Genomic DNA, 27352 nt, shown 5'->3' on the forward strand with positions numbered 1-27352 from the left:
AAAGCATACACATTGATTAAAACTCAGAGAAGGTAGTTTCGGAAACATAATTGAAGTAAACCTAGGTAAAACCTCCAGGGCAAACAGAGGCACTCTGACCACTCACCTAGGAGATAAGGGAACAGCCTGAAATAATGCTGAACACAAAATCAACAAAACTCTATTTCGTAAAGGGACTCCCCTGAGGAGAAGTTCACATGAGGCCAGCTAGGAGCCCCTGTTGATCTAGGAGCCATCAGTCAGTATGTTCTACACAAACTGCTATTTAGTAGACCCGGCTAAAGGGCAAACAAGTTTGGTCACAGCATCAGGTGAAGTTCTTTCTAAACAAGGGTTACTCTGGTAAGCTCTCTATGACCAAGAGTGGAGAAAACTGGGGCGCCTGGGTGGCTCAGTTGGTTAAGCGACTGCCTTCGGCTCAGGTCATGATCCTGGAGTCCCTGGATCGAGTCCCGCATCGGGCTCCCTGCTCAGCAGGGAGTCTGCTTTGCCCTCTGACCCTATCCCCTCTCATGTGTTCTCTCTCATTCTCTCTCTCTCAAATAAATAAATAAAATCTTTAAAAAAAAAAGAGTGGAGAAAACCATTAAGTAAACAAAAACCATTCCCCCAGAAACAAGACTTTACCTTCCTTTACTACAGTTAAAACTCCCACAGCACAGCAATTCTTAGAACTACCTGCATTTTCTCCTCAGATCTGAAGTCATTCATGTGAAAATGAGATCAGACAGAATCCACTCTTCCGCAAGAAGACAGGCTGCTCTGAGCTTCAATTTGTGCACTTTGACTTGATGTCCAATGCTCATCTACTCAGAATTTAGGTCAAGAATATATACCAATAGAGGTAACTGATGCGCAAGATAGTGCAGTCTACCCCCTAGTGAATAACTGGCTTAACCAACTGTACAGATAAATCCAACGGTAACATAAATCATGCAAAGGATTCACATGCTCGGGGCTGGAAGCCGAGTCAAAGGGCTTTGCATCATGAGAAGCCAGAAACCACAGTCAATGGGTAACATTCAGCACTCGTCTTGCTGTTAACATTTACTGGGACTAAAAGGGCACATTTCAGCCTTGATTGGATTAAACTCACCGATCTTTCTAGCTTGATAAACTGGGGAAGAGAGATAATTTTGGGTTTTTTTGGTCAGCTGGCAAGTTAAAAGAAATTAACATTCCAAGGAATGCTTCCTGAAGCATTCCTTTTAGAGTGGCAGAGGACAGCACTTTTCAGGTACCTGAAACAGAAAACTTCAACACCTCCAAAGACACCTTCCTAAGAACTCAGCTTCCTTTCCCACCTCTTCTCATCCATCAGGACAATTAAAGGAACCGTACGTAATCACACCACCAATTCAGGGATACTGTCTAGACATTTTACACAGCATTAATTACATTATATGGAAAACAAAAAGATGACCAGCTAAATCTGAGTCATAATAATCTTATACAAAACAGTTACTACTCTCTTTTTAAGAATCCAAATCCAGGTTTCAAACAGCCTCACTTTCACATTCAGTATTAGTAGGAACATAAAAATCTGACTTTTTAAAGATGTAATCCCATGCCAAATGCTATTCTGAAGCATCTATCTGCTCAATAAAGGCCACTGTTCATGGACTCCTATTCCCGATCTGTCCTACAACTTGGTCTATCTCAGACCCATTTATGCCAAAATTCTATCTGAAACTTGAGCCAAGTTATTTCCTATATCCATGTGATCCTTGGCCTCCATGCCAAATCCAGGCCCCCTTGTTCCCCTATCATCATCATCTCTGTCACATCCCTATACTGTTGTTTCTTCTCCCCTGATCTCACTTCCCCTGTCTACTTTCCCCTGACTTGAGCGTACTCCGTACTCTAGTTCCAGGAGAAGTCAAGTGTCTACCCTCTCCACACTTTTTCATAAATCAGGGTCGGCTTTCCTCTAGGGACACCATTTCCCACAGCCCTCTAAAGGGAAGGCTGCTTGCTGCTTCTCCCAAATGCCAGAGTCAAGGCATGAGGACCATACTTTCCCTCCATACTATTTTCATTCATTCATTTGCCAAATGTTCACTGGGGTGTCTCCTTAGTCTCAAGCTCTCTTTCAGGTGCTAGGGATAATGCAGTCGACAAAACACAATCTCTGCCCCTCCTGGACACTTATATTCTAGTAGGTAGTCAGATGTTACATATACAACACAAACTATGTTGCCACAAGTTGTCTGAAGAAAAAGCTGTTTGGGGAAGGTATAGCAAAGGGGGAAGGGAGGCTTGGATCCCTCTACCTGGCCCACGTAGCAGTATGTAGGCTCCTCTACTGAGGCTCTGGCTATTTTGCCCCGCACTGCGTGGTACCTGCGTCCTAGTTTTCTCCATTCCAAATTCCAACATCACTGCTATGGTCTGAATGTTTGTGTCCTCACCAACCCCATTCCTATGTTGGAAACCTAGCCCCGAAGGAGACGGTATTAGGAGACTGGGCCTTTGGGATTAGTGAATGAGATTAGTGTCCTTATAAAAGATGCCCTGGAAAGATCCCTTGTCCCTTCTGCCATGTGAAAACACAATGAGAAGCCTGATATTTTCACCAGAACCCAATCATGGCGGCGACAGGGTTTCAGACTTCTAGCTTCTAAACTGTGAAAAATAAATTTCTGTTGTTTATAAGCTACTCGGTCTGTTTTGTTTTTTTTTTTAAGATTTTATTTATTTATTTGACAGAGCACAAGCAGGGGGAGTGGCAGGCAGAAGCAGCCTTCCTGGTGAACAGGGAGCCTGAGGTGGGCTTGATCCCAGAACCCTGGAATCGCAACCAAGCTGAAGGCAGAGGCTTCACTGACTGAGCCGCCCAGGCGCCCCCAGTCTGTGGTATTTTGTTACAGCGGCCTGAACGGACTATGACAATTTCTCAGAGCATCTTCAGTGTCCATACAGATGAGCTCATTTAATGCCTAACTTTCTATTTTTCTGATTTCATCAACTCTAGTGACCCTCCCATGTATGTTCTATGTAGCTACTCTGCAGCCCCATCCTGGACCATGTCACTACACCCGGAACACCCACTTCTGACTAAGATAATCCACTTCATGACCACACACACCAATCCTTCCAGGTTTCTGACCCCCCGCCCCTTCCCATTCTACTTGTTCTACAACTTCCCTAATCCCTCTAGATGCTCAATTACTTCCTCTTCTCCCAACCAATCTCTGTCTTCATTTTCTTTTCTAACTCAACAGCCATTATCTTAGTCATTCTCTGGCCCTGCCTTGGGACACTTGCAGCATTTCCCCAGTTAAGCCCAAACAACGCACTTGGTACCTATCACCCCGTGACTGCTGTACTACAAGGACACCACCTAGTGGGCAGAGGGGAAAATACACCATACGATTTTGCAGTCCTAAACTTTAGTGGGTGTGTATGACCAATTAAAAATGTCATTCAGATCTTGAATACCAGCCCTTTATCTGTAATTTCATTTGCAAATATCTTCTCCCATTCTGTGGGTTGCCTCTTTGTTTTGTTGACTGTTTCCTTTGCTGTGCAGAAGCTTTTTATCTTGATGAAGTCCCAAAAGTTCATTTTTGCTTTTGTTTCACTAGCTTTTGGAGATGTATCCTGAAAGAAGTTGCTGTGACCAATGTCAAAGAGGTTACTGCCTATGTTCTCCTCTAGGATTTGGATGGATTCCTGTCTCACATTGAGGTCTTTCATCCATTTTGAGTTTATCTTTGTGAATGGTGTTAGAGAATGGTCGAGTTTCATTCTTTGGCATGTGGCTGCCCAATTTTCCCAGCACCATTTATTGAAGAGACTGTCTTTTTTCCATTGCATGTTTTTTCCTGCTTTGTCAAAGATTATTTGACCATAGAGCTGAGGGTCCATATCTGGATTCTCTATTCTGTTCCGTTGGTCTATATGTCTGTTTTTGTGCCAGTACCATGCTGTCTTGGTGATCACAGCTTTGTAATATAGCTTGAAATCGGGCAACCCAGCTTTGTTTTTCTTTTTCAACATTTCCTTGGCGATTCGGGGTCTTTTCTGATTCCATACAAATTTTAGAATTGTTTGTTCCAGCACTTTGAAAAATGTCATTGGAATTTTGATCGGGATGGCACTGAAGGTATAGATTGCTCTGGGTAGACATAGACATTTTAACAATGTTTATTCTTCCGATCCATGAGCATGGGATATTTTTCCATCTTTTTGTGTCTTCTTCAATTTCTTTCATGAGTGTTTTGTAGTTCCTAGAGTATAGATCCTTTACCTCTTTGGTTAGGTTTATTCCGAGGTATCTTATGGTTCTGGTGCTATTGTAAATGGAATCGTTTCTCTAATTTCTCTTTCTACAGTTGCGTTGTTAGTGTATAAGAAAGCAACTGATTTCTGTGCATGGATTTTGTATCCTGCCACATTACTGAATTGCTGTATGAGTTCTAGTAATTTGGGGGTGGTTCATCATCATTAGCCATCTGGGAAATCCAAATCAAAACCACATTGAGATACCACCTTACACCAGTTAGAATGGCAAAAATGGACAGGGAAAGAAACAACAAATGTTGGAGAGGTTGTGGAGAAAGGGGAACCCTCTTACACTGTTGGTGGGAATGCAAGTTGGTACAGCACTTTGGAAAACAGTGTGGAGGTTCCTCAAAAATTTAAAAATAGAGCTACCCTATGACCCAGCAATTGCACTCCTGGGTATTTACCCCAAAGACACAGATGTAGTGAAAAGAAGGGCCATATGCACCCCAATGTTCCTAGCAGCAATGTCCGCAATAGCCAAACTGTGGAAAGAGCCGAGATGCCCTTCAACAGATGAATGGATAAAGAAGATGTGGTCCATATATACAATGGAATATTACTCAGCCATCAGAAAGGATGAATACCCAACTTTTACATGAACATGGATGGGACTGGAGGAGATTATGCTAAGTGAAATAAGTCAAGCAGAGAAAGTCAATTATCATATGGTTTCACTTATTTGTGGAACATAAGGAATAGCATGGAGGACATTAGGAGAAGGAAGAGAAAAATGGGGGGGCGGAATTGGAGGGAGAGATGAACCATGAGAGACTATGGACTCTGAGAAACAAACTGAGGGTTTTAGAGGGGAGGGGGAAGGGGGGATTGGTTAGCCCAGTGATGGATATTAAGGAGGGCATGTACTGCATGGAGCACTGGGTGTTATATGAAAACAATGGATTGTGGATCACCACATCAAAAACTAACGATGTATTGTGTGGTGACTAACATAATAAAATTAAAAAAAAAAAAAAAATGTCATTCAGGATATCCACTTGGGCCAGAAATAAATTCAACAAGCTCTGCCACTATAGTCTCTTTAGAAGACCTGTATTAGCAGATACGTATGGAAAAATTAATGTGTTTGATGCAAGCATATAGGGCTGACCTAAAAATAGGGGGACAGACTAATTTAAATTACAGTTAACAAAGGTAATCATTAGCTTATCAAAGCTGAAAATCGGGGCCCACATTTGAACCACGTGATTTAAACAAACACAGAATATGGAGATAAAATGGAAAGATTTAAAAGAGAAGTATCAAAATACTACAAGAGGCACTGATAACCTTACTATAGTGTAAATCTCTCTCTCTCCTAATTTCTTTCTGATTCATGCTTTTTTTTAAGATTTTATTTACTTATTTCACAGAGAGAAAGAGAGAGCACAAGCAGGGGGAGCAGCAGAGGGAGAGGGAGAAGCAGGCTCCCCGCTGAGCAGAGAGCCCGAGGTGGGGCTCGATCCCAGGATCCTGGGATCATGACCTGAGCCAGAGGCAGACGCTTAACCGACTGAGCCACCCAGGCGCCCCTCTGATCACCTTTATAACAGGTGCTGTGTATGTTACATACTGACCAATGCTCTTGTTCACATACATGTATAGGAGCTGAGAAAAGGGAGTAAACCCAAAAGTGTAGGTTAAATAACCAATCTCACCTTCCCAGCTCATCAGATGAGAGCCTCCCAACACTTCTAATTATGCCTGCTTCTTGGCTATACATTGTAGAGAGGAGAGAGCCATGACAGCCAGTCTTATGGTAGCAGAGTAAAGGTAAAAGGGCATTGCATCACTATTTTGGTCCTTTCTCCATTACATAAACAAAGAAAAAGTAATAGTCTTAGCTTTTTATTTCTGACTCTAGATAGCAAAAATTAGAATGTTAACCTTCCACTAGTTTATTATGTAAAATATTCTTCCTTAGAAAATTATACCCAAAGAAAACCGAACAAAAATTCTTCCATGGAACTCAGAGTAAATCATTGGTGACCATATTTAGAACCAGAGGGACCCATTATTATAAGCTATTTATAGCTAATGAACTCTATAAAGACCTTTTCCCAACTGTGGTAGCTTTTGCCATGCATTTAACATTCTATTTTCCAATTGCAGCACTGCTTTAAAAAGAATTATTCATGCAACATAATCTAGGTTAACAAATTCTATAAGATCATTCCTCAACCTCCTGAAAATAAATCCTCAAAAAAATTATAGAATGATAGGAATTAACAAGTGGCAAAACAACTCCCTTCCCTTCCAATTCTCAAGAAACACCCATTTCCAAGAAGCCTTGTAATTTGTATACTCTCATTTCACAGTGTCTTAAAATTCCTAGAATTTCTTCCTTACAATTTCTGCACTTACAAGAAAGCCTGAACTCTATCAAAATTGACATTTTACTGGCTTAGAAATCAACATAGTTAAGTCAATAGTTAATTGCTACAATTCCATATAATTTACTATGACAAACTCATATACTGCTCTTCATTACTCCTTTAGGGACAGTCAACAATGTTACCAAATGTAGTCAATACTGAGACTATTTAATGGTCAAACTGAATGAGGGATTTTTTTTTAATTTATATGCCAAGTAAAGCTTTGTTATATAGCTTAAAAATCTGCTAATTCTCTGGCAACTGTCAAAAGCTCACTAAATTCTAAAAAACTCAACTCGAAACAAATTTTAAAGAGAGCTAATGTACACCAGAAATTAGGTAAATCATTCAGTTATCTGACACGTGAGGAAAGAGTTACCTGGCGATGTCTGGGTGTGAATCTATCAGAGTGCTGACAAATCGAAAGAACAGAGAGCCCTTCCATTTCACAAATTCTTCCTGTATAAAGAGAAACCAGCTTGTTTAAGGATGAATTTTAATATACAAACCCTAAATGCATTCAGTCATAAAGCCAACTGTTAACTTTCTTTTGTTTAACATCACACCTGTCAGCTACTCAGTCTGTCTGTGCCACATTAGCACAGTCTGTTAGCACTCACTTCCGACCATCTTGAAGGCACATATATTTGCTGATCATAAAGAGAAGTGGAGGGATATTTGGGTAGAACAGCAACCTATCTACTCTATTAGGAAAATTACTCAAAGCACCTGGCTTTAAAAGGGCGAGTGCCAATGGTGCCTTCATCAGGTACCTAACCATATAAAAAAGTAAGTATATAGAACACACTAGAATAGATATACAACTTAGTTAAATGCCTTCTTTTTAAAGGTCAAATACTATTTCTCCCTCACTTTAGGCTAAACATGTTCTCGATGGCAAGAAAAACATCGAGTGCTCTGTTCACTAAGAGTTTAGAGTTCACTAAGTTCTTTCACACACTAAAAATGTCTCATTGGACTCTCAGACCAACTCTGAGACAGCCAGGGCAAATATGATCCTCATTTCACAAAAGACGAAGTTATGTCTGAGAAACACTGACTTGTTCAAAGTCAAGGAGAATGACAGAATTGGAACTAGAAGTACTCGTCCACTGAGTGTGCTCTTCTCTACATGGAATTTACTCACAAAAATGAAACCTCACACTGGTTGACAGGATATGTGAACAAACACCCAAAATAAACATTAGGAAGTAACACTCTGTTTAAAAGGCTGTACAGAACATCAGAAGAGTGATATTTTAAACCAGAGACAAGGCTGATTATTTTTGGATTCTACTACAGAGCAGTGCATTTCCTATGCTACTCAAATATTCCCTGAAACCAGAAGCAATAGTGGAAGGAAAAAAATGACAGGTCCTGTTCTCAGACATACCTGCAAGAGATTGGTAAGCAAGATGAGTGTTTGCTTTCGGATGAAGGGATCTGAATCCTTCAGACACATGGAGATATTGGGAATGTACTTGTCCACCATGACTGTGTACCGGATACAAAGATCACACATGACGATGACAACATTGTTGCGAACAGCCACATCATCACACATTTCCAGCTCTCGCACAAGGGCTGGGATGCTCTTCTTTGCAAGATCCTCATGCTGTAAACACAGCTTGCCTGTCACAGAAGAGATTAAGATGTCTTGACTCTAATCCTATGCCTACATTTTCTCCAGATATAGCCTGCTGTGGATTTTACTTGATCAAAGTTAAAACATCATATCAACCATCACAAACAAAAAAAAATCAAAGGCAGACAAACTCATACTACTAAATATCAGGAAGTTCAAAATACCTAAAAAAATAATGCCCCCCACCACCACTTCAGGGTTTTATGAGACATATACCAAGAGATATCCCTTCATTGGAGTAAAACTATCCTCCTTTTAAAGTCAACAGTTGAATTTCAGAACTTATCTACTCACCTGGAAAATGACCAATAAAATCTAACAGATGATACATTTTATTTTGATTATATACATTTTCCATTGAAGCCAAAAAGTTTAATAATGAATTTGAAATCTGAGCTAAGTAAATAGGAAAGAATAACCACCTCATTTTATTTCTTATTCACAGTTAGGAGAAGGGAGGCTGTTACTGAGTTTTGTTTATATATATATTTTTTAAAGATTTTGTTTATTTATTTGAGAGAGAGAGAGCACAAGCAGGCAGAGGGATAGAGGGACAAGCAGACTCCCTGCTGAGCGGGGAGCCCAACACGGGGCTCAATCCCAGGACCCTGAGATCACGACCTGGCCAAAGTCAGAAGCTTAAGCCACCCAGGTGCCCCTGTTTGTAATTTTTTGCAGCCCAGAGAATGTTTTGCTCTTATTCACAACTCTTAGATTTTTAAAAAATTAGTATTACAAAAAACATTCATAAATCTTATCCAGGATAAAATAAACAATCATACTAAAACAAAATTCAAATTAGAGCACAGAGGTCAGTCTTCTCGAGATTCACAACAATTTGAGTCCATGGGGAAATATGTCTATTAATTAGCTCATCTACCAGTTCTGGTAGGTATCAAATAAACTATCTTCTTTTATGAACTGAACTGCAAATTTAGTTTTTCATTCCCAGAAATCAGTGTGGTACCTGGCATATAGTTCTTGATGAAGAGACCTCACGGTGCTACATTATGAGTATTAAAAAAAAACCCCCTCAAACCCCCCCAAAAAAGGAACAAGTGTAATTGTAATAAATTAACATAAAAACCAAAAGCTCCCTACAGGAAATGTCTTGAGTCTGATCGTCTTGGGCAGCTGCCAACCAAGGGCTCTCATTATCAGCACTCTGGTATGCCTCTGAGCTGGGTGCTCCTATCAGAATTCCCTCCAAAATTCACAGGAGCTAGAGTAAATATGAGCTCAGCATACATAACACATTACTAAGGCTGGCTTATTTGAGACAAAAAAGCTACCCATGGAACTGGACCGCACAAGCAATACTTTCCCCGTGTTATTCTTGCTTACCCAAAGTAATGATGGCGTGTGCTCTAATCACAGAAGGCATGACACAGCCCCTGACTTGGGAGAGTGGCTCAAAGGCTGGAGCTTCACTGCGACCTTGAGATGATGTTGCTACAAGGAAGAAGAAGAGGGCTTATCTACAGTATCTCAGGGGCCAACCCCACCTTAAGACAGCACGTGCAGAGGATAATTTCAAGTGCCTTACGATGATGCGCATCAACAGAAGAAGCTAGAATGGACTGAATCAGAAGGAATGCTCGCTTCTCCACTCTGGCTGGACAAAGCTGGGCTATATCTCCTAAGGTAAAAATGTACTTCACCTGCAAAAAGAATTGGTTTTGCAGTAAAAATAAGGCAAAAGAAAAATTAACTCTAGCTAAAGACATGTCAATATCTTTTTTTGTGCCTCAAATTAAAAGAACTAGTTTTTTTTCCATAAAAACACATGGCCACTGTAAAAATTCAGTCACTACATGGTAAAATTCACCCAGCCTTTTTTGTCACTAGATATAATAAATATGACTAATGACTATATAAGTATGTTAAAAACTACTGATGTCATCATAATTTACTTCACTATTAGTGAACATTTACACTGCTTCTAATCCTTTCCTATTGTTTGCATTCCTTCTGAAGAACACCTTTGTACCTTTAAACACTGTTTTACTTCCTTAGAAGTAATCCAGGGCTAAAGGGCATAAAACTGTTTTACATTTTAAAACATATTTCCAAACTGTCTTCCTGACTGGTTTACTATTTAGACTCCTATCAAAAACTTATAACTACCATCTTCCTCACAGCTGCCACTACTACTGTGTGTTTATGAAGAACATTCAACTGGAGAGTTAATAACAGTTTTTTCTTTATCCTAAAAATGCAGGGGTGAGGCTAAATAGTAAAATGTAAAAGGCTTATTTTATTTTTGTAAAGATTTACTTAATTTATTTTTTTAAAAAGATCTTATTTATTTGAGAGAGAGAGAGTGAGAGAGAGTACAAGCAGGGAGAGTGGCAGGCAGAGGGAGAAGCAGGCTCCCTGCCGAGCAGGGAGCCCAACATGGGACTCGATCCCAGGACCCTGGGATCAGGACCTGAGCCGAAGGCAGACGCCTAACTGACTGAGCCACCCAGGCACCCTACTTACTTATTTTAGAGAGAGAAAGAGAGTGTCCGTGCAAGTGGGGGGAGGGGCAGAGGGAGAGAGAGTCTTAAGCAGGCTCCATGCCCAGCACAGAGCCCAACGTAGGGCTCGATCTCATGACCCTGAGATCATGACCTGAGCCAAAATCAAGAGTATGTATATTTAAAAACTCCTGAACATATATATCTTAGTGATTAAAGGAATATTTAAATTCTACTTAAAGAAGAGTGAAGTAAACAATAGCTCTATTGTATATATTATAATGTATATATTATAATATATATGTATCCTTATATATTTTGACTAACGGGAAGCTTTTGGTGACATATTTAATAGTTGAAAAAAAATTTTAGGGGGAAGAACTCACTGGTCATAATAAGCATTTTTCTTAGTTTGGGCAGTGACTGCTCAGACAAATTAGAGGCATGAGACCCTCTAGGAACCCTGGGGCAGGGCCCTCTGAACTGCAATGTCTGGATTCCTACTGGTAATACTTTCATTACTAAAGTGTGCATATTAATGCCTCAGCACAAATGGTCTCTTCTCACTTATCTAAACACGGTCCTCAGTCTCCAGGTACAAGTGTGAGGTGGCAAAGCAGGAAGAGCACAGAGGAGAGGTACTCTACTAATTTTCATATAGATGCGGAAAATGGCCAATTCTGGTGAAATGATGGCCTCTACAGAAGGGCATCAAAAAGTTTTCTTTACTGACTGTCAGATGTTGCAGTCAGAATTACTACAGCGTGTTTCGTTGACGGTCAACCTCGAATCAGGAAACTGGCTCCACATTTACTGGCCCACAGGAATCAACTGCACCAACACAATTTCTAAAGCAGGGTGCCACGTCATATAGTCTTGCTGCTCCAAGCTTATCTGTATTTTCAATTTTCAAATATTTCACGTATTTCAGCCATGGCTTCAGAACTGCTCAGCACTATTCCCTAGTTCTACAGTCTGGTATTCAAACAGCTTTAGCAGACACATTATACTTTAAAAACACATCAAACAAACAAGCCAAAAGAACAAAGAGCATCCTGCCTTTATTACTTCCTCACCTTATTATTTCACAACACAGACTGCGTTTTCCCTACTGGATCAGGTACCTCACAGGCTCTAACTGGATGAAGCCTATCCCACCAAGTTTTTCCCCCAGATAATAAGTACATGAGAGAAAAACGAATAGGCCACCAACACAAAAATTCTTCTAAAAAAAAAGTAAGCTCTAGGCTAGGAAAATCCTTTTCTTGCTAATAGCATTAGAAATGCACATTAGAAAGTCATCTTTAGAAAACCTCAACCAATGTAAAGGACAGGAATGTTTCAGAAAAGTAATTACTTACAAACAGGTCTTCATCCATATTCCCGGGTCCTCTTTGCTTCAGAACTATGTCGGAGAGGGACTGCACACAGGTGGAGAGGACATCCCCACACACCTGCTTCAGTAATTCCTGTTGGCAAGTCAAAGGTAATCTCTGAAGGATTCCATACATCTATGAGACTATCCATGAAACAATTTTCTCAGAAGAAAATCTATGGTCTTCAAAGGCATAACCATAAGCGATGAGAAGTCCTAGCCATCATGCTTTCGAATCTTTGCTCTTTCAGCAATCTGGCTAGAAGAACTAAGCAGAATTCACAAAGAACAGTATATATATATACAGCATATACACACATATATGACACACACACACACACATACATATCTTTCTCCATATGCCCTTTAAGAGCAAAAAGCAAATATCTGGGAAGATCCAGTGCCCTGATAAAAGACCTATAATGGTGCTCCTCCATTAATAGAGAAAAACACCACAGTTCTTCTAGCATATATAGATGGTGAATTAACTACTATAGCAAATAGTATACTTTAAAAAGACAATAAAAAAGAACAGTTGTTATCCATTTTGAAATGTATTCATTAAAGACAAGTTTTCAGTCGTTGTTAGTTAAAATAACCTCAAGTGGTCGCCATCTCTAGTATGTATCACCTCCATGGCAGCTGAGAGAGCTCAGTCACATTCTACAGCTCTCTGACTACATTTTTCTCTAGGAGGCCAGTCCAAAACACCCAGGTTGAGCTAAGTGGCTCCACTCCAAGACTTCCATGTTATCCTATGCACATTTCTATTTGAGGAATGATTATATATTTTTTTAAAGATTTTATTTATTTGAGAGAGAGCAAGTGGGGTGGGGGCAGGGGGACAGAGGGAGGAAGAGAGGGAGCAGGAGAGGGAGGAGCAGACTCTGCGCTGAGCGCAGAGCCCGACTTGGGGCTCGATCTCACAACCCTGAGATTGTGACCTGAACTGAAATCAAAAGTTGGGATGCTCAACTGAATGAGCCACCCAGGCGCCCCAGGAATGATTATATTATGTTGAAATCACCTGTTTCCATGTGCATCTGCCCTATTATGCTGTGGGTGCCTTAGGAAGGGACTCTGTTTTAACCACCACCCCAGGGCCCAGCAGTACTACCACAAAATGGTGCTCAATGTTTACCACATTGGGGCAAACTATCACTGTGACCCAAATGTTTTTAGTTTGACTTGGCCTAAAATGTTTCAAAATGATTGTCTTTATTACTTTTTATAGAATTGTTATATTTATTTTAATAGATTGCACAGCCTGGGCTGTGATGCTGTTCAGGAGAACTTCTGAAATCTGTATGCTCTATCCTGGCAAGAAGACAAAGGTTAACTTGTGTGAGACCTCAAGCCTAGAACTGGGCTGGGTAGTTGGACTAGAACTTTTGGAATCACAGAATCTGGCAGAGAACTGTCACGGCCATCTAATCCTGGGAATCTCTTCACACAGGGACTCATGTCAAGTTGTCCAGCTTCTCTGTGAACACCTCCAATGATTTAGGATGTGTTTTGAGGCAAGTCCCTCCATTTCAGGCAGACCTCAGTATGTTTTTTCTTTAGTTGGCTAACGTTTGTCTCCTCACGATTTCCACTCATTGGTCTGTGATGCCAAATAAAACTAATTCTTCTTTCATTTTAAGGTCCTTCATATATTTGAACTTAGCTAGGCAGCTTATCCCACATAATTCTTCCCTTCACCAGCTAAACACCCAGGTCCTTCAGCTGTTCCTTATACAACCTGCTTTGCAACTTCCTCACCAAATTGCTCTCCCATTGATATATTCAATTTTATCAACATTTCTCTAAGGAGTTGCTGCTGAAATTAAATTAGAACATGCCAACTTAGATTTCACCAGTACAAAGGGGAGAACCATCACCCCTCTTATTGTAGTCACTATTTCTATTAATACAGTCCAAGATCTCACAGACTATTTCCAGTGATAGCCACAAAACACTATTAACTGGTACCAGGCTTATAGATAGCAACAGTGCCCCCAAACCCATGTCTTTTCATACACAATGCTGTTGAGCTAGATCCTGATCATCTATTCTTTGGGCAATTTGTTTTTCTCAGTAAAATACAGAATGTTCATTTACAGAGAAAAGGAAAAGAGAAGCATGTTTAGGGGAAACCACCAGGTCGTACGAATTTAAAATACCCTAAGATGCTAGAAAATCTTAGGGCCTCAGTCCATTGTCTACCACCAAGGGAAGTGGTATTGGCAAAGCTACAACCCTGGCCTTTTTTCAAATGTGGTCATAATCTCTTTTAGTTCTCAGTTTTTAAATGTGAAGATGACTGTGTCTTCCTCACAGGCTCTAAGAATGATGTAACTTACTGTGCTAACAACTGTGGGCCATTAGTGAGCAGCCAGTGGCTTCTTAAGGCCCCAACGCCACCAGTATTATAGATCACTCTTCCTCCAGCCAGTGCTGGTGAAAAAAAAAAAAAGATTGGGAAGGCAGTCAGAGGCCTTAGTTCCAGGCATGGCTCTGCCATTAATCAGCTGTGTGCCACCAAGAAGACATGCCGGATCACAGTTTCATAATCTGCCATATACACTTCTCCCTGCTTTTCCCTACATCATTCTTTCCTCGTGAACAGCTTTTGTTTTGTTTTGACCTGCTTTCTGCTATTCAAATATGCTCCCTACTTAGGTAATGTTCCTTATTTGAAGTTTTTCTTGGATCAAGAGATAAACGGCTAGAAAAATCAAACAAAGCAAGTATCCCTTTCATCAGACGGGCCAAAAGGTACATGCCAGGAAAACACCAGACACCATTTACATGGGAAGAGCTGGGTATTTTTAGTTAAGTACATTTCAACCTGTTTTCAGTCCTAAGCAAAAAAACTTATACTTTCCTATTATATGTTACTACAAATAGAAGATGTAACATAGCACATACCCTCCCCAATGTCTATCACCCAGCCACCCCATGCCTCCCACCCCCCACCAGTCCAGCAACCCTCAGTTTGTTTCAAGGAAGGACTTCCTTTAAGGAACTTATATATAAGAAAAGGAAGCACAGGAATGTAGCTGAATGAAGCAAAAATATTTTTATTCTGGGAAACTTAAAAATATTCCAGCAGTTATTTAAATTAACTTTTGACTTCTAGAATCATAATGACCCATCTTAAAATTTTTCGTAATGATTAGCATTGTCTAGGAGTGTATTTCATGATAAAAACAGAATACATGGCAATAAAGTAACTTATTAGAGAAACTGATATGGATATCTTTTAGGGAGTCAAAGTAATGGCTTTGTCTCAGGCAAAACCCTGGCTTGGATTTGTGTGTATGTTCTACAGAAAATATGAGCTGTAGGTTCTGCCCAACTCTGGGGACATGATATAGGAAGAGGTATTAGAATAATATAGCCTTACAGTAACAGGACAGGTATTTTCCAGGAGTATGACCTCTCAAATGATCAGAAATCATTTCCTAGAAGACACTTGTACCTAGAACCAAGGTGGTGACTTCCTGAGGGAACCCTGTGTCATTAGTAGCCAAGATCTCAGGGAATGTCAACTTCTTGTCACATAAGTATTTACTTGTAGTATCAGCTGCTGGAGACTACCCATTCTTGTAGGTTCTCCACAGAGAACACTCTTCAAACTTCAAAACAGAGTAGTATGTATAAGTACAAACAAACGACATACATATCCAGGAGAGTTTGTAGCGTACCTGTTCTTCCACAGGTGTCTCTGCAGATGCTCTACAGAGTCTTTGCAAAGTATCAACAGCTGAGCTGATCAACTCTAGAGACCACTGGAATCCATTCAGCTTACACTTGACCACATCTAAAAAGAGAGTCAAAAACCCTCCAAATTTAACTGCTTAAAATATATATAAAGTGAGAAGCAAAGCCTTTGCAAGATTCTCCAAAAGACACTCACCAGTCACCTTGTCCCGGGTGCTCTTAGGAAGATGCTTTGCAATATGCCCAATAACACACAGAATATGTCCTAAGGTGTTTGAATTGGGATTCTGTTGACTAGGAAAAGGACATAAGGAATATCAATATAGAGCCAAAATAAACTCTGCTGCCAACCAATAGTCTCTGGATTGTTAATACTGGAGGAATGTAGGGTAGCATGGTTTAGGAGTCAAGTTGTAGGAGCATTAAGGCACTTAAATTACTGGGACAAAGGGTAAACTGAAAGCTTAACTTATTCTTATCTTTCATGTTTGTTTTTATACCAGAATTTAAAGACAAGATCTATGTATATGAATAGCTATGAAATAGCCCACTTCCTTAAGACATGAGCTTTGTTTCCAAGAATCTTCAGTGTCTATCAGCAACTACATTATAAGCATGCAAACCTGCTGATTTTCTCCCAGGACTCTATTATTTTGGTGTAGTCCAGCTTGGGGGATGAGCAAGCAATCTTGGAGAGCAGCATCCAGGCTGGTGCAGAATGTTCTGTGCCAGTGTAGGATATCACATTGTTTATAAAACTGGACGAGAATTTCTCTTTCTTGGACCAGATATGAAAAGCCTTATTTAAATAGCGGCTAGAAAAAAAGATGGGAAAGAACAATTCTAACTGTAAATATACAAAACTATTCAGAGCAGCCCTCAGTGAAAGGTTACCACCTTCTGTTGCTCCAGGACTCCTCTGGCACATCAAACGTCTATGCAGAAGTTCCTGGCTAGTGACATATTTGATACCAAACTAGCAACTTTAAAATTTTTATTATAGAATAAAATATATTTATTTCCCCCCTTATAAAGAATTTATTTTTAAAGCAAAGAATAAAATTTCATAATTCATTTGAGACCCTTCTTATCCTCATTCCCTCCAAAATTGCTATATAAACATAAGGGATGAGTTACCAATAACAAATACATCCATAGTTTAGAGGGTTTTAGTGACAAAAAGCATAGACATTGCTGTTTTTTCAATAGAAGGACTGGAGACAAATGACATCCTAGCATTTAAATATGGTGATATTAAACAAGCTAAACTTTGCTATGACCTGCCAATACCACTCAGAAATCCGTATTTCAAACCCTTTAAAAATAAAACAAAAAAATGCTTCTGGCGTATTAAGTGCTGGTGTTATGTCATTGTTTTATATCATTTCTTATTTGACTTCTTCTCATAGCACTGAACGAGATCACATGACTGATGAAACAAATGCAGTGTTACATATCTAAGCAAAGAGAAAAATACACTTCTTCCCACAATTAATTTTTCCTAAACTGCTAGGAACATACACACACACTCATATACACTCATATACCAAGATTTTCTCATTAAGTGAAAATAAAAGAAAGGAATTCTCAAAGCAGGCAGAAAACAACTGTAACAAAATAAACACATCTACACATAATAACCATATCCACATAAATTAACGGTTTTATAAATTAGCTACTGATTAAAAATCTATCTATAAACATCTAGAATTTTACTGCAGGTAACTCATAACATAATTTATATCTAATTACGGCCCAAAAACAACATGCATGCAATCAGCAAATATTTTAAAATTTATTAAGAAGAATCACACAAAATATTAAGTAATGTTTACTATAAGAAATGAACAGAATGGGAAAAAAAATCCTCTGAACTTCCAGTTTTGAAATCTCAAATTTGGCTCTTCTGACAACTCATACCCCTCCACATCAGCTGTACAGTTCCCAAAAAGCCTCCCTCAATTAGCTTACCCCCCAGTTAGCCCCACTGTTGATCATAAGCCACTCCCTATCAAGTCAGAATGTTTTCAACAGATACTAACCTGGTTCTTTTGTACCGCACCACTGACCTCTATCCTAGTATCCTAGTATCCAAACCAACGGACTATGTTCAGTCCCCATTTTCCATAACCTCTGCCAGACATTACTGACCACTTTCTCTGCCCTCGTACTCTGGTCTGTGGTCTACTTGTTGGATCTCTTTTATTTTCCCTTCACTAATTCCTTTTCTTCAAAACACTCTAATGGCTGATTTTGAAAAGTTCTATTCTTAGTCCTCTTCTCTTATCTACAACAGAACCCTGGATGATCTCATTCATTACCAAAATGAATTACCACTTAGACATGAGAAAGCATCGCAAGCACACATTTTTTTTTTTAAATTTAAATTCAAGTTAGTTAACATATAGTGTAGTATTGGTTTCAGGAGTACAATTTAGTAATTCATCAGTCATATACAATAGCCAGTGCTCATCCCAACAAGTGACCTTCTTAATGCCCATCACCCCACCGACCTCCCCTCCAACAACCCTCAGTTTGTTCTCTATATTTAAGAGTCTCTTATAGATCGCCTCCCTCTCTGTTTTCATCTTATTTTATTTTTCCTTCCCTTCCCCTCCCCATGTTTTTGTTTCTTAAATTCCACATATGAGTGAAATCATGTATTTGTCTTTCTTTGATTTACTTCGCTTAGCATAATACACTCTAAGTTCCATCCACATTGTTGCAAATGGCAAGATTTCATTCTTTTTGATCACCGAGTAATATTCCATTACATGCACACACACGCACACACACACATCTTTATCCATTCATCAGCTGATGAACATTTGGGCTCTTTCCATAATTTGGCTATGGTTGATAGTGCTATAAACACTGTGGTGCATGTGCCCCTTCAAATCAGTATTTTTGTATCCTCTGGATAAATACCTCATAGTGCAATTGCTGGATCATAGGGTAGTTCTATTTTTAACTTCTTGAGGAACCTCCATACAGTTTTCCAGAGTGGCTGCACCAGCTTGCATTCTCACCAACAATGTAGGAGGGTTCCCCTTTCTCCGCATCCTCGCCAACATCTGTTGTTTCCTGACTTGTTAATTTTACCCATTCTGACAGGTGTGAGGTGGTATCTCACTGTGGTTTTGATTTGTATTTCCCTGATGATGAGTGATGTTGAGCATCTTTCAATGTGTCTGTCAGCCATCTGGATGTCTCCTTTGGAAAAGTGTCTATTCATGTCTTTTGCCCATTTCTTAACTGGATTAGTTTTTTGGGTGTTGGGTTTGATAAGTTGTTTATAGATTTTGGATACTAACCCTTTACATGATGTGTCATTTGCAAATATCTTCTCCCATTCCGTAGGCTTTTAGTTTTGTCAACTGTTTCCTTTGCTGTGCAGACATTTAAATTGGACTTCCATCTCCTACCTTCCCTCTGTTCAGATATCTGCCCTGCCTCTGCTTTCCATACCTCCAGTGAATGGAAATCCCATTTACCAGTTATTTTGGATAGAATCATGGAGACTTCAGTCCTCTAAGCCTTTGCATTGCTATTTTCTGTCTGGAAACTCTATTATGGCTGCCTGGTTAATTTCTACTTATTCCACCTTTGGGAATAATTCAGCTCTTGCCACCATCAAAAGGAAGCCAACCTAAGCTAAAAAAAGAAAAACGTTAAAAAAAAAAAATCACCAAACTGCTCTATGCCCTCCCTCTTTGCTCCTAAAACTCACTTTTTACTAAAATTGTGAATTTATTTTGTCTCTTTCCACTAGACTGTGAGCAGTTTGAGCAGAGGAAGTGCACTGATTCCTTTTAACCCTCAAATCAAAACTTTACCAATTCTATAATTCCACTTGTTAAATATCTTTAAATATACTTCATTCTCTTCATTTCTACTGCCTTCTCCTTGATGCAAGTCCTCATCATCTTTAACTTAAATCATTTCAGTGCTGGCCTGTTTTCTTAGATTCTAGTTGTCTCCTGGTCACCGAGCACAAGTCCTTTTGCTACACTTCCTGTGAAACTGAAAGTGGAGCTGAGAAGCCAGCAGGGGGGAGCTCTCACACCTATCACTGATCATCAGTTGCAGACCCAACAGAAAGAAGCTGACTTTACTACTACAGCCAAGAGGAAGGATTCCTCCTAGCCTGGTGACAGCCCGCCAATGGAGAGTCTGTCACAACTCAGCCATGGAGAAACCATCACCACCTTGAACTCTCACTTTCTTTCAATGGGCTTTCCTTCAAAGCAGCTCTTCCCAATGTCTCCCTTTTCTCTAAAAACTAACAGTTCCTCTCCTTTGATCTCCAGACTTGCCTGTGGTTTGTCATAGCTCTGCTATTCCCGTATAAACCCATTTTGCTGGTAAAATAACTGGGTGTTTTATTTGCAAGGTTAACACTTCCTAAAATATAAAATCCTCTATTACCCATCCACTTTAAATTCATCAGCAGCCTCCCCCTCCCATTCTGTTTTCAATCTAAAGTCAAACTCCTTGGTATGCTATGTAACAACTCTGCAGTGTGTGGACCCTGCTTAACATCTCATTTCATTTTATGTGCAGTCCAACAAGCACCATTTCCCCACCCACAGTGAAATCCTATGGCTCCTAACAGGACACAATGCTTATGCTTCCATGGCTTTGCATTGGCTGTTTGTTTCCCATGGCCATGCCCTTTTGCCTCCTTATTAACCTTCAAGATTCAAATTCAAGAGTCATCTGTTCTGTGAAGTCTCTCTCTTCCTGAACACTTCCTGATGTTCTAGCTACTTTCTGTTTATTAAAGAACATACCACAAGATTTTGTTTACAAATGTTTATAGAACTCTATTCCACCAGCTCTTACTTTTCTTAATAATCCTTTTTGAAAACCTGATTCCCAAGCTCAGTAGTTCTCATACTTTTTCATCTTTGGGCACTTTTGAACTCAAAAAATCATGCACCACTTTGAAGAGCTTTGGTTTATGTGGGCTATATCCTGCTGTGCAGAAATTAAAACTGAGAAAATTAAAAATATTTATCTACTAATCTAAAAATAACAATAAGCCAATTACATGTTAACATAAATGTATTGTTTTACAAAAAAATCACAATCTTTCTCAAAACAAAATAAACTTGGTGAGAACAGTGTCATTGCTTTTACTTTCTGTAAATCTCTTTATGGTCTGGCTTAAACAAAAGACAGGTGGATTATTACAGCTGCCTCTGCATTCAATTTGCTTCAATATTATCATATGGTTCCAGAAAACTCTATTGTACTGTGAAAGAATAAAAGTGAAAAATGGCATATAACATCTTAATATCATGATCAAAACAGTCTGAGCTCATGAATCCTTCACACTTTGAGGACTGCTGCCCTAGCTCGTTTTCCATAACAGCTATTCCGAAACATTTTTATACTTAAGACCCTAATTCTATACTCTCCTTCCTAACTTTGAGCAAATAAATTTTTTTTCTTGTGGTAAAATATACATAATAAAATTTATCATTTTAATGATTTTTAGGTGTACAGTTCAGTGGGGTCACACTCTTGTGCAATCATCCATCCCCAGGACTTTGTTATCACCCCACATGAAATGTTGTACCCATTTAACAGTAACTCTCCATTGCCTTCTCCACAGCCCCCACTAAGCACCATTTTACTGGTGACTTGCCAGGGCCACAGAACGGCATTTTACAATACAAAATCTAGTATATTTCTATTGTATGATAATTCCTCCATAAATACATATAAACGAGTAGGGAAGTGTTTCTTACATGATTAAAAAAAAAGAAGTCAGTCAAGGTAGTGTAAACACAAGTTAATTGTAAGATTACTGCAGTACAGATTAAAATTTACTAATACAACACGTGCTAACCCCTCACTACAGTGTATGCTCAGTAAATGTTATCAAATGGGGAAAATATACTGCAGTGGTATCAAGTCAACCAATCCAATAAGATCTCAGGAAAAGTTTAATTTGAAAGAACTAGGAAGTCATCTTTCATAAAAATGAGTATGTGGAAAGTTACTATTAATATGTCTATCAGTGCTTTCTACTACATATTAAGACATTAAACACTCAGAGAAAAGCAAAGGAGGTAATCAAAGACTTCACAAAAAACTGTCACCACAAAAATGCTAAGCGATTTGAATTGGGTCAAGAAAAAAAAGACCAAAAATTGAATCTTCATATATGTTAAGTAATTTGGAAAGCTAATTTTCCAAGACCAATACAGAAATTTTTTTTTATTCTTATGTTAATCCCCTACATTACATCATTAGTTTTAGATGAAGTGTTCCATGATTCGTTGTTTGTGCATAACACCCAGTGCTCCATGCAGAATGTGCCCTCCTCAATACCCACCACCAGGCTAACCCATCCTCCCACCCCCCTCCCCTCTAGAACCCTCAGTTTGACCAATACAGAAATTTTAATAAAAAACTTTTATGGCTTTCTATACAGAAAAGAAGTCACACAATTAACATACCTTAGTTCCTGGTTTTCTGTACTAAGGAGAGTAAGAAGTGCCCAAGCCAGTACCTGGCTATTGTCTCCAGTGTGGAATTTATTGTAATGCTTAATGTTCTGTAACAGGAGCTGGTCAAGGCATTCCAGAGCCTTTTCCTGCACTGTGCTCTCACAGTCCATCACAGCTGGGATGATCCCTGTCAGCCAGGCTTTCTGTATCTGGACATATCCAGGTTGAGCCTTAGGAATTAAACATCATTAAGTCAAAAAGAAGTCTGACACTACCAGAAGTCTAAATACAAATCAGTGAGGCTGTGGTCAATATTTTGAGACTTAAAAATAGTCACACACACAAAAGTACAAATAAACCACCAAAGTGAAAAAAAAGATGAACATTTGAAATATATGTTAAAACAAAGTTCAATCTCCAATTACTGTGTATCTGTGCATATTGAAATTTGAAACTTAGAAAGTCATTACTGTATTAGTAGTAGTAAATCAGCACTTTTTAGTAATTCAAGATGAAGAGCAAAGGATAAATATTCATCCCAAGGAGCAATTAGAATAGATGCTGGCAGAGGAAGTCAAAGTATGCATTGCTTATTGCTTTCTATCATGAAGTAAAGAAATAAACATGCTTTTAAAATTCTTCAAAAGTTAATTATTTGGCAGAAGTAAATTTCATATCAGATTAGTGGATCTGTTCTTTTGGCAGTTATCACCTACTAGGTGTTATTGTACAAAAATTAATCTAGGCCTCTGACCTAACCAAACTCATTTTAAAATTCATATTTCTATGTGAGATTTAAGCTGAAGTCAAGAAAAGGCTAATCACTAGTATTCTCTAGCATTAGTTCATAATTATATTATAATATGAAACATAATCTATCATATGTAATTGAAAGATACCTCTTCTCTTACACTGTAGAGTCCTACAGTAGGCTTGGTAGAATTTCCAATAGGCAACTTAATTTTTAGCAAGAGATAATTATTTACGCTGAATTATTTTTAATGTAAAAATGCACTGTTTCTCACCATAAGAAGTTCAGTAAGAGACTGTAAGGCCTGCTTTCGGACAGATACTGCAGGGTCCCGACACTGGTCCTGCAGAAGTGATAGCTCTTCTTTCATACCTGAGATGTCACAGTGTTTCAAAATACTCACTAATACCTAGAAGGAACACATGTAACATGAATTGATGACTTACTCATAGCAAAAAGACACACTGTAGACAAACAGAAGACTTAAGTCTGTGGTTCTTAACACTTTTGAGCTCACTGATCCATCCCTCCACCTGGTAACATCCCAGCTTTTCAGAATCTGATGAAAGCTAAGGCCTCTCTCTGGAGAAAATTTGACATACATTTTACATAAACAAGTATTTACAAAGAAATTCAGGGGTTACATGCACCCTATCAAAATCCATCCATGGTCCCCAGATTAAGAATCCCTAATCTAAAAAATGTTACGGATATAACTATGTGATTCTTAAAAAGTCAACAACCCAGAGGAAATTTAAAAACAGACAAACCTTTAGCTCATCTCTGTAATTTATATATACAGCAGGATCAAAGTGAACAAATGTTAAGTGAAAAAGAAGTTAAATAATGATTATAGCTGGGGTTTTTACAAAATATTTCTAAGTTTTTAGTGCTAAAACGAGAGCACATTCAAGGATATCTAGAAAAAACTCACACCTGCAGTGCAGACTTCCTAACATTGGTCTTCTCATCCCTGATTCTCTTTTTCAGCATTGCCATGACACATCTCACTGTTGAGGAAATGTCAAAGAATCATTATGGTCTGAGAAAAACTGTATTTACAGTATCTAACATCTCACCACACAGTACTGAGAAAACACTCTAAAATAATTGACTAATTACCTTGTTTTAAATCCCAAGAAACCCGAGTATGAAATAATGTAGAAAAAGAAAAAAAGTCAAATAATTAGCTAGTCACAATAATGCAAAGGGCAAAATAGTATAATTTTAAAAGGGCATAAATTCTGGATTATTAAAAATTCAGTTTTTAATCCTGGCTCCTATGTCTAAAATTCTGAATGAATTATTTAGCTTTTCCATTTTGTTTAGCTACAAAAAAGGAATATCTAAATCACAATTTTTTTAAAAGACTAAATAACATATACAGCAGATTTAAAACTTTTTGATCACAGGCCCCTTTACACTATTAAAACTCTCTGAAGACTCCTAAGGGCTTTTTTGGTAAAAATCTCTAGTAAAAAGATTTAATAATTCATTTTAAAATAGGAAAATGTGTCACTATAAATGGTACATTTTTAAATGAAAACTAATTATATTTTCCCCAAAAAGTATTTAGTGACAAGAATGGCATTGTTTTACATGTTTGCAAACTCTTTAATGTCTGGCTAAATAAAAAACAGTGGAGTCTCATCTCTGCTTCAAAATCAGAATGCTTTAGAGTGCAGAGTCTTGATATATTATGAAAACAATATTAACTTCAAGGACCTGCTGAAGGAGGCTAAGGGATCCCCAACTACACTCTGAGAGCTGCTGACGTATAAGGAAATACATTACAAAATGAAATAGAGAATGGAAAACAATAGAAAAAAAGTCAATGAAATCAAAAGTAGGTTCCTTGAAAAAAATAAACAAAATTAAACTTTTAGCTAGAAAAAAAGAAAGAAGATTTAAGTTCTTAAAATCAGGAGAGAAGGAGGGAACATTACTACTGCCACTACAGAAATAAAAAGAATTTGCAAAGAAATACTATGAACGATTTTATGTTACATTCAGTAATCTGGATGAAATGGAAGAATTTCTACAAAGATAAAAACTATGGAAACTGACTCAGAAAAAGGAGTCTGAATATACCTATAACAAGTAATCAAAAACCTTCCCACAAAAAAAAACCCTCAAAACAAAACAAACACCTTCCCACATGTGCACAAAACCCCAGGACCAGAGGGCTTTACTGGAGAATTCCACGAAATGTTAAAACAAAAATGAACACCAATTCTTCATAAACTCTTTTAAAAAAACAGAAGAAAACACTTCCTACTACACTGTTAAGCAGTATTAGCCTTAGAGCAAAACCAGATAATAAAAACATCTCAAAAACTGAAAACAACAGACCAAAATCCCTTGTGAATACATACATAAAATCTTCAACAAAATATCAGCAAATCAGATCTAGCAAGCTACAAAATGGATTATATACCATGCTTGGGATTTACCCCAGGAATGAAATGTAATCAATGTAACTAATATACCTTAGCAATATAATAAAGGACAAAGACCACATGACTGTCTCCACAGATGAGGAAAATGCATTTGCAAAATCCAAAATCCTTTCATAATAAAAACACTCAACAAACTCAGAAGACAAGGAAACTTCGTCACACTGATAAAAGTCATCCTGAAAAAACACAGCTAACATCACACTCAATGGTGAAAGACTGAAAACTAAGTACAGAAGAAAGGCAAGGATGTCTGCTCTCCCCACTTCTTTTCAACACTGTACTAGAGTGGTCCTCGCCAGGGAAAGTTAGGCAAGGAAAAGACAGAAAAGGCATCCAGATGGAAAAGAAAGAAATAAAACTCTCTCTGTTCACAGACGGCATGAGCTTACATATAGAAAATCCTAATGAATCCATACACACACACACATACACAAACTATTAGAACTAGTAACAAATTTAACAAGGTTGCAGGACACAAGGTCAAACCATCAAATATCAGTTGTAAAAACTAGCAATGGACAATTAGAAAATGAAACTAAGAAACTACTGGAATTTATTATAGCATCAAAAAGAATAAAATATTTAGGAATCAAAGAGCAAGAACTGTACATTGAAAACTAAAAAAAAAATCACTGAAACAAATTAAAGAAGATCTAAATAAACAGAAAGGCAACCCATGTTCATGGACTGAAGGGCTTAATATTTTGTTAAGATGGCATTACTCCCCAAAGTGATCTACAGATCAATCCTTACCAAAATCAAAGCTCGCTTTTTTTTTTTTTCAGATATTGACAGAGGGTCCTAAAATTCATATGGAAATATAAGAGACACAGAATAGCCAATTTATCTAGAAAAACAAGAACAAGGATGCAGAAGCTATACTTCCTGATTTCAAAATTACTACAAAGCACCAGTAATTAGCACAGTGTAATACTGCCATAAAGAGAGACAATGGAATGTCAGTGGAATAGAACTGAAAGTATAGAATAAGCTCATATGTCTATGGTCAGTTGATTTTTGACAAGGGTGCCAAGAACATTCAAAGGAGAAGAAAGTCTTTTAAACAAATGGTGTTGTGTCAAACTGGATATTCACATGCAAAAGTTGGACACCGACATCACACCATATGCAAGAATTCAGTAAAAACTGATCAAAGACCAAAACATAAGAGCTAAAATTACAAAACTCTGAGAGGAAAATATAAAAGCAAATCTTTGTGAAAAATTAGGCAGTGGTTTCTTAGCTGTGACACCAAAAGCACATGTGAAAAAAAGAAAAAGTGGACAGCTAGACTTTATCAAGGCTAAAATGTTTCATGCTTCAAAGAACACCATCAAGGGGAGCCTGGGTGGCTCAGTCGTTAAGCGCCTGCCTTCAGCTCAGGTCATGATCCCAAGGTCCTGGGATTGAGCCCTGCATCGGGCTCCCTGCTCAGCGGGAAGCCTGCTTCTCCCTCTCCCACTCCCCCTGCTTGTGCTCCCTCTCTGTTTAATAAATAAAATCTTTAAAAAAAAAAAAAAAAGATCATCAAGAAAGTGAAAAAATAAACCCCCAGAATGAGAAAATAAATACTTGCAAATCATGTATCTATAAGGAATTTGGATCCAGAATACATAAAAAGCTCTTTCAACTTAAAAATAAAGACAAATAACCCATTTTAAAAAATGGGCAAAGAACTTGAATAGATGTTTCTCTAAAGAAGACACAAGAAAATGTGCTTAACATTGTTAGTCATTAGGGAAATATAAATCAAAACCACAGTGAGATAGATACCACTTCACATCCACTAGGATGGCGACAATAAAAAGAATAGACATGACAAGTGTTGG

At 38.3% G+C, this 27352-nt stretch overlaps 1 protein-coding gene across 1 annotated transcript in view; it reads right to left on the reverse strand.

Moving 5' to 3' along the window:
* NCAPD3 (non-SMC condensin II complex subunit D3) overlaps nt 1-27352 on the reverse strand; it is a 62518-nt gene that overhangs the window by 13927 nt on the left and 21239 nt on the right. Inside the window, exons 14-24 of the mRNA XM_035009321.1 lie at nt 24001-24074; nt 23339-23473; nt 22323-22543; nt 16476-16667; nt 16049-16146; nt 15837-15952; nt 12131-12238; nt 9854-9968; nt 9652-9759; nt 8056-8294; nt 7042-7121 (exon numbers count right to left, since the gene is read on the reverse strand). Coding sequence (XP_034865212.1) covers nt 7042-7121; nt 8056-8294; nt 9652-9759; nt 9854-9968; nt 12131-12238; nt 15837-15952; nt 16049-16146; nt 16476-16667; nt 22323-22543; nt 23339-23473; nt 24001-24074 — 1486 coding nt within the window. The remainder of the gene's footprint in view (nt 1-7041; nt 7122-8055; nt 8295-9651; nt 9760-9853; nt 9969-12130; nt 12239-15836; nt 15953-16048; nt 16147-16475; nt 16668-22322; nt 22544-23338; nt 23474-24000; nt 24075-27352) is intronic.

The sequence above is a fragment of the Mirounga leonina genome, unplaced genomic scaffold, assembly GCF_011800145.1.
Source record: "Mirounga leonina isolate KUSES-001 unplaced genomic scaffold, KU_Mleo_1.0 Mir_153, whole genome shotgun sequence".
In the NCBI taxonomy this organism is placed as follows: Eukaryota; Metazoa; Chordata; class Mammalia; order Carnivora; family Phocidae; genus Mirounga; species Mirounga leonina.